Source organism: Gossypium hirsutum, chromosome A07 (genome assembly GCF_007990345.1).
Source record: "Gossypium hirsutum isolate 1008001.06 chromosome A07, Gossypium_hirsutum_v2.1, whole genome shotgun sequence".
Taxonomy (NCBI): Eukaryota; Viridiplantae; Streptophyta; class Magnoliopsida; order Malvales; family Malvaceae; genus Gossypium; species Gossypium hirsutum.
In genome coordinates this window covers 86,945,242-86,956,796 of record NC_053430.1, presented here as the reverse complement: position 1 = coordinate 86,956,796, position 11,555 = coordinate 86,945,242, and the positions used below count along the sequence as shown (strand labels likewise).

At 33.6% G+C, this 11,555-nt stretch overlaps 2 protein-coding genes across 4 annotated transcripts; both read right to left on the bottom strand.

Annotated features, from left to right (window-relative positions):
• Nucleotides 1-258: 258 nt before the first annotated feature.
• LOC107956907 (cell differentiation protein rcd1) lies at nucleotides 259-3,665 on the bottom strand. Of its 2 annotated transcripts, none has more exons than XM_041116540.1 (9): nucleotides 3,402-3,665; nucleotides 2,849-2,920; nucleotides 2,372-2,461; nucleotides 2,174-2,216; nucleotides 1,940-2,100; nucleotides 1,658-1,753; nucleotides 857-1,056; nucleotides 718-787; nucleotides 259-622 (listed from the first exon to the last, which is right to left on the bottom strand). In XM_041116540.1, the coding sequence occupies exons 1-9, from the start codon at nucleotides 3,516-3,518 to the stop codon at nucleotides 494-496; spliced, it is 978 nt and encodes a 325-aa protein (XP_040972474.1). In that variant the 5' UTR covers nucleotides 3,519-3,665; the 3' UTR covers nucleotides 259-493. The 2 variants fall into 2 exon arrangements, with proteins under 2 accessions (XP_040972474.1, XP_016747875.2); XM_016892386.2 differs by having other exon boundaries at nucleotides 1,940-2,046; nucleotides 3,402-3,661.
• Nucleotides 3,666-7,712: 4,047 nt separating this feature from the next.
• Nucleotides 7,713-11,313, bottom strand: LOC107955643 (cell differentiation protein rcd1). 2 transcript variants are annotated; one of them, XM_016891447.2, is made up of 9 exons: nucleotides 11,020-11,306; nucleotides 10,415-10,486; nucleotides 9,980-10,069; nucleotides 9,812-9,854; nucleotides 9,509-9,615; nucleotides 9,276-9,371; nucleotides 8,476-8,675; nucleotides 8,305-8,374; nucleotides 7,723-8,204 (listed from the first exon to the last, which is right to left on the bottom strand). In XM_016891447.2, exons 1-9 carry the CDS (start codon nucleotides 11,155-11,157, stop codon nucleotides 7,995-7,997), a joined length of 1,026 nt encoding a protein of 341 aa, XP_016746936.1. In that variant the 5' UTR covers nucleotides 11,158-11,306; the 3' UTR covers nucleotides 7,723-7,994. The 2 variants fall into 2 exon arrangements, with proteins under 2 accessions (XP_040972473.1, XP_016746936.1); XM_041116539.1 differs by lacking the exon at nucleotides 8,476-8,675 and having other exon boundaries at nucleotides 7,713-8,204; nucleotides 9,546-9,615; nucleotides 11,020-11,313.
• Nucleotides 11,314-11,555: the final 242 nt, after the last annotated feature.

Below are 11,555 nucleotides of genomic sequence, written 5' to 3'. Positions count from 1 at the left end.
AATTTATGAAATTACAATTCCATAAATTAAGTTAGGTTTAAATTAATACTCTCTCAGTCTTAAGTACGTTAGCAGCCTTTTATCTTAGTTTTAAAGGTCTTGATATAAACTCAAAATTTAAAGATAACTAATATATGTATATTTTGTGTGCCTGCACGCACGTGAAAACAAGCCAAATTTGTTAGCAAAATCTACAGCAATGTCAACAAATTGATTTAACTAATTTATATTAAATTAATTTCTTTAAAGCAATAAAATGAAATAAAACTCTGGCCGGGATGCCAAGCTACATATTATTATTTCTACTTAACTATAGCTTTTTAGCCAAAAATATGTACAGGTCCAATTAGAACATGTCATACAATTTGAGGGCTAATCTTTTATTTAAACATTTTTCCTAAATATAAATACAAATAATAATGTGGGGAAATTATGATATTGTATATTGTATGTTCCCCACTCACTGCCTTGCGCAGTCTGAAAAAGGTAACCATCATGGAATGGTCGGCCCGGGTGAGTTGCTGCTAGTCGGTGGCTCGTCGGTACAATGGGTTGTACAACTCTTGCTGGTCCTTAAATTGCAAACCAATTTTCGTAGGTCAGCAAGAGCCTCTGGATCACTCTGCGTAAAGAATTGAATATAATGTATAGGGTTTAGGGTTTAGCTATTCTAATTCGCATGTGTTGATATGCACGAAATGAAGTTTTGAAGCTTACCCGAACGATGTTAGCATATTTGTGATACAACAACTTCCATGGAACATAGCTTAACAATTGTGGCCTTGTCCTAAACACGGAGTTTCATCCATTAAAGAATATTGAACTGGTAAGATTAAAACGTGTGTTTTTAGCTAACCTTTCGTTTTCGGAGAGCCTGAGGTAACATCCGATGATGTTTTTGAGGAGGTGAGGCAAATTTTCTACATCATCGTCACCAAGGTTTCCAACCAATTTCCCCAAACATTGGGATACTGAGAGATATCGTTCAGCAAGAACGAAACAATACTTGAGCCCTTTCTCACTTAGTAAAATTCTATAAATTATAAATGTGGACACCTGTACCATCCATTATTGTATTAGCAGCTGATAATGTTAAACATATTAGCATCAAGAATATATCTAAGAAGCTTGCATGTCTAAGAATATATCTAAGAATATATGAAGAATATATCCAAACTCAACATCATGTGGCCCAATAAATATTTGATATATGTACTCTAATAAAAAAACTATATGTATTTAACTGAAACAGAAAAAAAAAACTTTAAGTATCAAATTGAACATTGAAGTCAAATTTAAGTATCAATCTGGAAAAAAGTCAAGTACAAAACTAAATATTGAACCCAAGCTCAAGTATCGAATTGGGGCAAAAGAAAACATAGGTATAGAATTAAATATTGAAACCAAATATAGGTACGAAATATTAACCAAAATTTATCAGCAAAGGCCCTGAAAATAATGCCAAAATTGTAACTTTCCAATAAAATAATGTCTTTCTTAACCTCAAGTCACTAGTCATGTTGGTTTTATTTCATATCCATTGTTGTTAACATTAGATGACATGAGTATGAACGTAAAAGGAAAGGGAAAAAAAGTGAAGAAACAAGTGAAACAACATTTATAGGTTTGTATATTAGAAGAAAGTGCAGTGACTTACTGTTCTTGACAATGTTTTGCCAAGCTCCATGCAGCGTAGGCAACTAGGAAATATTTGAGTTGAAAGCAGGTACTCTATCACTTCTGGATCCTCTACCTGCACAGTTCCAAAACTCCATCAACATTAGTACAAATCATATTAACTTGGGAAAAAAAAATTTAACTCAACTCCATCATGACCTCTATGTATGTATGTATGTATGTATGTATGTATGAATGAATGTATGTATTCTGCGAGAAGTTGACACGAGAAAGAAGAACAGAAGGTGTTAGGTGAAGCTACCTTTGCTAGGGACCCGATCACACCTAAGCTGGTAATCCTTAGACATTCATAGCTCCTTTCATTGCTCATGGTGTTCAAGAAGGGATAAAGATACACTGGCATTGTAGCTACAAAAGAAATATTGGTGTTCAAGAAGGGATAAAGATACACTGGCATTGTAGCTACAAAAGAAATATTTATTTCAATTAGAGCAGCCAACAATAATTGAATTTGACGACTCAAAAGTGAAGTTACCTCTGATAAAAGGAATCCTTGTATTAGGGTGAGAAGCTACACACTATAAAAATACAAAGAATGATGTCATTAAGATTTTCATACAAGTGAAATTTAATATAATCTACAAATACAAACTTTACTGATCTTAAAACAAAGGCAGGCTTACCTTTGAGATTCTTAACATATAAAAACAAAAATGAAAGTAGAAGAGTGGACCTGGAAAAGGGTTATAGCATTGCAGACTTGTGTTACAGCTCTTTCAGTAAGACCGTCGGATAACAGTGGACGGTAAGCTGAAGTTATTATCTGAATAATGAACAGTTATATAAATCCATTTACTACAGAATTGGTGTGACCAATGTATCTATCAACAAAGCTTTGAAGTTTATGATTTTCTTAGAGACTAATGTGGTCTAGTAGTTGAATATGACTATTCTACGGATGATTAATGGAGAAAAATTTAGGGTGGATTGGTATGACGAAATTTTTTTTTTATGTTTATTTCTTGAAAAGTCGTTTGAATAATAGAAAATGGTTTGTAAAATAACGATAAGTTTATATCATTTATCTTGCAAATTGATTTATCCTTTTAAAAAGTGTAATTCATTTTTAGTTAAACAAATCTATCCTTGTACCTCCACCCATGCTCAAATATGTTCTAAAAGTAACATAGAATGAAATAGCAAGACCTACCTTCAAAAGGACACTCATAGTACCAAAAGAATTCCATAACAGCACTGCCAAATTGTCATAAGCCAGTCTATTCTGTAGAGAGAAGAAAAGATTACAAATGAGCAGCCATTTTTTAGAATTTAGAACTTGAAAAGTCAAAAAAAAAAAACTATGATGAAAGAGAGAGCAATGTTTGAATATCAAACTCAAGTCATCTGCATGTATGTATTCAGGTTGGTAAAATCTTTATTACTCCAACTCATAGGAAGGTTTAATTTACTTAGAATTTCGCCCTTTTTCAGTATTTCAAAGAAAATGTATATGGAATTTTTTTAATTCTTCTTTGATAAAAAAAACATATATTCATTTTAAAAATTAAAAAATGGTTCTACCATATTCCTTTATTAAACAAAAATGAAAATAAAGACCCCAAAATTGATTAGTTATTTATTTTGTATATTGTTATCTTATGTGCATATTATAGCTTTTTCTATGTTTTTTGGGTTATTTGATCATTTTTTTTTTCAGAAATCAAAAAGGTAGTTAAAAAGAAAAAAGTAAAGGTGTCTGATACCTTGCAAAGCACATCAAGTGATTGTTCTTGGGTTTCTTCAGAAGTAAGCCCTTGAATCAAATTTCTGACTCTAGCAGGAGGGTTGGAAGTGAGTGGAGCAACCGCACCGGAAACCATTTTCTCCGACGAGGGATGAGAGAAGAGACTGGAAAATACGTTACAGAAATATTGAAACTATAGGTGATGTCTTCTTGTTTTTCTAGCAATAAAATTTCAGATACTGCATTTATTAGTATGAGCTGCACAAGGAAATAACCAAACAAAAAATGATACAGGGAGCACGTCGTGCGTTTTTTTCTAAACACACACTCAAACTCATATTCACAAACTTGTCATTATGCGAATGGTGATAAATGTATTAACCTATTATGACAACAAACCATAAATGTTTTATTTTTAAGGCTCAACTAGGGATGAAAAAGAATCTAAAATCAACTTGTTTCGATTTGATTGGTGAAGGTCGGATTATTTTTCAAATTAAGTTTCGAATGGATTGAGTTGGGTCAAATTTATTTTAGTATATATTTGAGATTGGATTGGATTTGGTTTTGAGGTAAACTCGTCCGCTTTGCCTCTCGGAACATTTACAAAATTACCTATATATATAATAAAAAAATTAGGTTAAATCTCTAAATTATACTCTCTTAGTGTCGAGTAATTTAGTGGCCTGTCATCTATTGCTTTAAATTTCTTGATATAAACTCAAAATTTATAGCTAAAAATATACGTATATTTTGTGGAGTGAGTAATAGCTTAGTTGGCATTGTTGCTATTACAACAATTAAGAGGACGTGGGTTCAAACTTGATTAAACATGTCTTTTTCTCCTATTAAAGACACTTTTAAGTGCGTTCGAACTGATAAATGGTTCTTCTTTGTTGAATTTGACTTTTAAAATTACTATTTTACTTTCATAATTACTTTGGGAGAGACTTTAGTTTAGGTAATTTTAAATTACGTTTGGTAATAAAAGATTACTTGGTATAATACTCAATATGATACATTGCTCTATTTTATTCCTTTGGTCGAAATATAAAATTTGATATTCAGTTGACGAAATTGAAGATGACCTAAAAACATTTCACCAAATTGTCCTTATAAATTTGTTTTTTTATTTATTAATACAAACAAAATTTGAAGCTTGTAGTATTTTATTTTACTAATAACTTAATGCATTTTTCTATAAAATTAATTTCATATATCTTTTCTCAAATAAATAAATGAGAATTGAAACTAAAATAAAATGATATATTACTCGCTTTTTCTTTTACGTAGAGAGAGAGAGAGAGAGAGAGAGAGAGAGAGAGAGAGAGGGAGAGGGAGAGGGAGAGGGAGAGGGAGAGGGAGAGGGAGAGAGAGAGAGAGGGAGGGAGAGGGAGGGAGAGAGAGAGAGAGAGAGAGAGAATAGGCAAATAAATAAATAAAACTAGTGAAAGTTTTGTTTAGAAATAAACAAAAAAAAAGAATATTAAATAAAACGTTATTTAGAAACAAGAAAATAAAAACAAAAATGAAAATAAATCAATTAAACGGACTAAGGATGAAATTGAAATAGAAATTAAATTTGGGGTACAAATTGTAAATAATAAAAATAGGTTAATAAGGATTAAAATAAAATGCGCTAAAACCAGCAAAGGGTAAATAGAGAATTAGCCCATCCCCAGGACACGTGTCCTTTCCTCTGCGAATCAACGAATTGAGGACTAAATTGAAACACGAAAATAATCAGTGGCCAAAATTAGAAAAAGAACAAAAGGCAACAAAGGACTAAAATTGAACATGTGAACAAAGGCAGGGGCCTATTGGGAAATTATTCCCTGTCCCCAAAACGACACCGTTTGAGATGTTGGCCTCTTCTAATGGTCTTAGGACCAAATTAAAAATAAAGCAAAATCAAACGAAAAAATTAAAAAAAATAAAAGGATTAAATTGAAATGGGCCGAAAAAATGGGAGGATTAATCACGTAAATAACCCATTTTACGAAAATACGTTTATCCTCAGGTATTGAGTCGGGTCGCGCGTGGGTCAAGTGAAAAGGCGTCGTTTTAGGCGTCTGAGGCTTGCTCCAAAATAACGTCGTATGGGGGTAGTATATAAGCCAAAATTCTATCAAAAAAATCATTTCCCCTTTTACTTTAAAACCCTTCAGAAAAAGCTCTCCCCTCCCCCATTTTTCAGCCATCGATCCAGCCTTGCTCTAATCACAGGACCGCCACGCCTCCGCCGTGGTAGCCGCAGTCCACAGTGGTCGAGGAATCAAAAAAGCCATTTTTTTTTAGCTTTCGACCTCCTGAGCCCAATAATCACTGATTTTCATCGGAATCGATAGACCTTAACCACCTATGGCGGCAAGTGCACAAAAAGGTAAGATTTGATTTTTTTTTATTTTCTTTAAAAACTAGTAGAAATATATGTAAAAGAAAAGAAAAATAAGTAAATAAAAACAAAAGATCACCTTTTCTTTTCTTCTGTTGAATATTGCATTTTCTTTGTATTTCGATTTCTCTCTAAAAAATTACAACTCATGTGTGGTGGCTTTTATAGCCGAAAATGCAATTTTTTGTTATCAAATTTTTGCTTGTTTTTGCTACTTTTTGTTTTCTTCTATGCTGTTGTTGCTGTCTGTTTCTGCAGGTACAGAGGAGGCCAGCTGGCACGCGGTGGTGCATAAGGGGTACGGAGGTGGAGGAGGCAACGACGCCTAGGGTTTGGGGTTTCTGAGAATGTTTTACTTTTTAAGCCATTCAGGCCTCGTAATTTTGGGTTTAAAATTTAGGTTATGTTTTTATTTTTGGGCCTGGTGTAACTGGACTGTTGTAAATGGACTATTTTTTGTTTATTTTAATTTTAGACCCGGGCAATTTAGGCCTGCTACAAGTCAAATTGTACCTTCCTGGTCACAATCCATCATATGCTTTATCCTATTACTGTGGAAGCATTCCACCCAGTTTTCTCACTTTATGGATTTGTGGAGAAGATGTCACATTTCAAAAGTCAGATGTCACATTTGTGGAAGCATTCCACCCAGTTTTCTCACTCTATATTATGTTCATTGGTATTCGGTTAGATTTGTTAACCCTTGCAAAACTGCTGCTTTAGATTACTTAGGCAGTGAGTTATTCAAGAGTTCCTCAATTACCTGTGCTTCTTGTAGTCCACACATACCTGAAGAAAGTGTGGTTTTGTTAGAAAATGGTGTACGAGTTAGATGAATTCAGTGGGTTTATTTTGATTAGGCTAATGTCTTCAGGGAAGATTGAACCTCAACGATATTGTGCCTTACGGGATTTGGTATAGAATTTTGATATAGCTCACAGAGAACTATTGTTCAATTTTGAGGATAGTTTACTATACTCCTCAAGTGATGATGAATATGAATTTCCTAAAAGGTTTAAGTATTTGAACCTTGACTATCTTCGTGGTTATTTGAATGACAATATCGCAGAAAGCCTAGGTTTCAGAATGCAGAAGTCCCATAAGGATTTTCAGCAGGAGGAATCTTTTAACCTAGACTTTCATGAAATTTTGTATGAGAAGTTAACGGTCTGCGGATTTGGTTGATTCAGGTCTTCTCTTCCACTTTATTTTGTCTTCAATAACATTAGCTTACCAACAAGGATATGCAAAGTTGCTTCGAGGCAAACGTGGGCAACCTTCCCTTTGAGACTTTTACTACTAGCTTTCTCTAGCTATCCTGAGTTACGTGATGTGCCCTTCGATGACATGACCATGCCTCTGGAATTTTTCAATTTTTCAGTTGCACTAAGTGGTCACATAAAATGCAGCATGATGATTCGCTTGTTGGTCTTGTTCTTCCTCTTCCTATCCTACTTACACTTCATGAGTTTCGTAATGGTTGTCCTGATTCAGAGAAAATGTGTGGATTTTTATTAGATGTGGAGTTTAGCTTTAGGTCCAATGAAGTAATGCGGGTTATTGTAGAAATGGCTGTATCAGATTTTTGCTTGCTTAACAACGATGATATCGTCTCTCTTGTGAGATGTGGGTTAACTCTCAAAAGCCAAAATAACTCCTTTTATATCATCCAATTGTAGGTGAGGCACGTGGAAACCGAATTTATAAAGATGTGAAAGTTACTACCATGATTACCAAAGTGCAAAAGGTTACTATCCTAATGACACAATGGATAGCGTTCGGCTAGAACATTTTGATGATCTATGTCCCATTGAATTCAAGTTTGATGTTCCTGTCATGAACTTTGTGATGGATGCCTTATGCTTGATCGAAGAATGGATACTTATGGTTATCCTATTGAAAATTCAAGCACTTTTCTTCACTTTAATCCTTGAGGACAAGGATTATTTTGAGGTGGAGGTATTTGATACGAGCCAAAATGAAAATACCAAGCAAAACGAACGATGCATTTTGCTCTAATGATACAATGCACAGAAAACTCGATGATAAGGAGTGTTTCATCCAACAATTTTCTTTTACTTTTTATTTTCTTTTTGCTGTTATCTTCCCTTATATATGCTGTTCTATTTTGGCTAATGTCATTGAATGGTTAATGAAAATTGTTGAGGAATTGTTCTCCTTTTCTCTCTCTTTTCTATCTATTCTTCTTCCTTCTTCTCAAACTCGTCCTCTCCTCTCTGGAATTTCTCTTTTCCTTACTTCTTTCTTTGCCATTTTTGGCTTCTCGATTTCTGTTCGTAACAGATTGCATTCTTCGTCATCTGATGACCAATCCAGGTGGCTCACCGGGAGATTCTCTTGTATGCCTGTGCCACTTCCAAAAAGCCAAATCAATCTCCGTAGGTTACATAAGGCTTCTGGATCACCCTGGAAAAGGAAATTGGCATGAGCCTTTTCTTTCTGGAAACAAAGATGGTAATTACCTAAATTCCGATTGAATATTCTAAATGGAAGTTTTGAAGCTTACACGAATGATATTAACATATTTGTAATCTACCAACAACCATGGAATGTAGCCTGACAAGTCTGCTCGTATCCTACTTTTCCAAACACAATTTCAAACATTAATGAATGAACAAGTAAATATGATACATCCATCCATACATAATATATAGTATATAATGTACTATTTGCTAACTTTTCATTTTCTGAGATCCTGAGATAACAGCAAATGATGTTTTTCAGCAAGTGTGGCAAATATTCTTCATCTTCTACATCAAGTATTTCAACCATGTTTTCCAAACAATGGGTTACCACGAGATATCGCTCCGGCATAGAGAGCAAGTAGTTGAGCCCTTTCTCATTTAGTAAGATTCTGTAAATTATAAATGTGGCCACCTGTACCTCCAATTGTTGAACATATTAGCTTCAAGAATATAGCTAAGAAGGTTGCATGTCCAAGATTGTAGTAAACGCCATAGATGATACAATTAAGGTCCAGAAATCACGATATGTCTAAACTTAATTCTTAAAATAAGTGTAAAAAAAAAAAGAAAATTAAAAAGATAAAATGTAAAGTTAGGTAACTAAAATGAGTGTATGCAATGAAAAATTAACAATGGGTGACTAAAATGATAAAAGTATGTAACGGCTATGCCCATATTGTAAACTTTTTTTTCGATACCCAATGAAAACTTATAAAAGTTGGGTGACCAACCGTTTATTCCATTTTAACTCAATTTCATTTTCTTGGACTTCCTAAGATTTCATCGCTCCAATTTTTACAGTGCAAATGTGGAATAATGCACAGTTTGTCACATGATCACATCATAAACAGAAATGTCAAGGATGTTACCAGGACTATACATGTATTTGAATATGGTTAAACTTTGAATTTAGCCGACTCTTAACCCCTAGCTTTATATAGCAATTTTTCCCTCATAATTATCAAGCCAGAAAAACAAATGATATAACAGTCAAAGAAATCCAGTCACCCACTGTTTTTGACAATGTTGTGCCAATTTCCATGCAGCATAGGCAACAAGGAAACATTTCTGTGGCAAGAAGGTAATCAACAACTTCTGGATTGTCAACCTGAAGAAATCAAAAACGAAGAAACTTAAAAATATTAACTGAAAACACATTTTATCCAACTCCATGAGCTCTAAAGATGTATGTATTCTGACAGAGATTAACTTGAGAAATGAACAGAAGATGTGAGCTAATGCTACCTCTACTAGGGACCCAATCACAACTAAGCTGGCGAACCTTAGACGTTCATAGTTCCTTTCTCTGCTCCTGGTTTTCAAGAAGGCATAAAGATACTCTGGCATAGAAGCTACAAAGAAATATTTCAATTAGAACGGTTTTTATAAAACTAAACTCCAACCTAACAAACTATGGTATTTTCATACGAGCTATACAAATACATATAGGTTCTTTTTAATCATACAATTAAAGAAAAACAATTGAACTCGAAGACTTATAAAGTTCATAAAGTATTCACGTATGTAGAGGATTCAAAGTGAAGTTACCTCTGATAAATGACATCTTTGTATGAGGGTGAGAAGCTAGAGTCTGTAAAGATATACAAAGAATGGATGTCATTGATAGATATATAGTACATATTTGGACTGAAATCTATTGATAGAATCATACAATACTTAAAACACTAAGATAATTATAAAACTAGAAGAGTGAACCTGGAAAAGCCCTATAGCATTGCAAGTTCGTCTTACAACTCTTTCTGAAAGCCTATTGGATACTAATGGACGGTAAGCGGAAGTTATTACCTGAATAATGAACAGGTAATCAATTATTTAGTATTGATTTGATGTGGACATTGTATGTATCAATAAAGCTTTCAAATCTATAATTTTCTTGGAGAGTAAGATGGGTATGGCGGACAAAATAGCACTATTCTAGAGATACATTAGAACTAATTAATACGATGAGTGAAATAACAGCAACAAAATTTTAAATTGTGAGTGTTGCATACAGGGATCTGTCTAATACGAATTTGCTTATTTCTTTTGAAGCTTTTCAATAACATTGGAGGATTGTACCTGCATACCCGTGTCCGAATATTGTATAGAACAAGAGTGTGAAGTAACATAGAATGAAATAGCAGGACCTACCAGTAAAAGTAGCCTCATAGAACCAGGGGAACTCCATAAGAAAATTGCCAAAAGGTTACAAGAATGTCTATTCTGGGGGGATAAGAAAAGATTACAAATGAGCCAATCAGAAAATATCATGCTTATTACTAGAAAGCTATTATCTATTGATCAAAGCTCTAATTTTAGTGGAACAAGATCTTAGAAGAACTTGAAAAGTTTAACAAAAGAAATAGAAAAGGTGAGGTGAGGGTAACAGTCATGAAAAAGAGTGCAAATCTTTGAATGATGATTGATGGCATTGGCAGATATTCAATCTCTCAAATTCCACTTTTTTCGAAAACTTAATACAGGCATTGGTATTTCCTTGTAAGATTCAAAAATTTCTAAAAACATGTATCAAGTACCATCTATGTTGGATATAATTACTTGTAAGTTAATCTTTTTGGAATATTCTATTCCCATTCCTTTATAAAGCCAAGAAAATAAAACTAATCTTTCTTTCTTCTTTTATATATTGTTAAGTACAGATTCTAACTTTTCTATGGTTTTGAGTTATTTGACTACGTATTCTTTTTCCAGAAAACAAACAGATAGTGGAGAAGAAAAAGAAAGAAAGGTGATACCTTGGAAAGAAGATCAAGACACTGCTCTCCGATTTCCAATGATCTAAGCTGTCGAACCAAACGGTAGATCTGAAGGAGGTTTATACAGGGGTTACGGATGGGTCGGAATGAGGGTGGATACGCCGCCTTTCTAACCATTTTCTCCTCCGATGGAGAAAGAGAGAGAGAGAGAGGGTGGAAAATAAAATTAATGATATTTGGGTCTTATAAAAATTCTGATACTGCAATTATCAGCATCAGTTGCAGAGGGAAAGAAGCAAAAGAGAAAGAGAAGTGGGAGTAAATTTAACGTGTGACGATAAAGCGCGCCAACTTCCTCTTGGACCAACACATCCAAGACTCAGCCATAATAGTTTGGTTAAAATATGCCAACAGTCCCTCTACTCTTCATAAATTTAGAATTTAATCCTTATTTTTTCTTTTTAGGAATTTAGTTCTACTTTTTAATTTTAAAATTTTGATCCAGCTATAAACACTGCTAAATTTATTTTGTTAAATTCAAGCTTATTGCAACATCATTTTTTTAAGGGAACATT

Bases quoted from the DNA above. Each gene is read 5' to 3' on its own strand.
- LOC107956907 (XM_041116540.1), bottom strand. From the start codon at position 3,518: ATGGTTTCCGGTGCGGTTGCTCCACTCACTTCCAACCCTCCTGCTAGA. The intron at 2,921-3,401 runs GTATCAGACACC...TTCTCTCTACAG, and splicing joins CACTTGATGTGCTTTGCAAG to AATAGACTGGCTTATGACAA. The intron at 788-856 runs GTTAGCTAAAAA...CTCCGTGTTTAG, and splicing joins AGGCTCTCCGAAAACGAAAG to GACAAGGCCACAATTGTTAA.
- LOC107955643 (XM_016891447.2), bottom strand. From the start codon at position 11,157: ATGGTTAGAAAGGCGGCGTATCCACCCTCATTCCGACCCATCCGTAAC. The intron at 9,855-9,979 runs GTTCACTCTTCT...ATATCTTTACAG, and splicing joins ATGCTATAGGGCTTTTCCAG to ACTCTAGCTTCTCACCCTCA. The intron at 9,372-9,508 runs GTAGCATTAGCT...TGATTTCTTCAG, and splicing joins TGATTGGGTCCCTAGTAGAG to GTTGACAATCCAGAAGTTGT.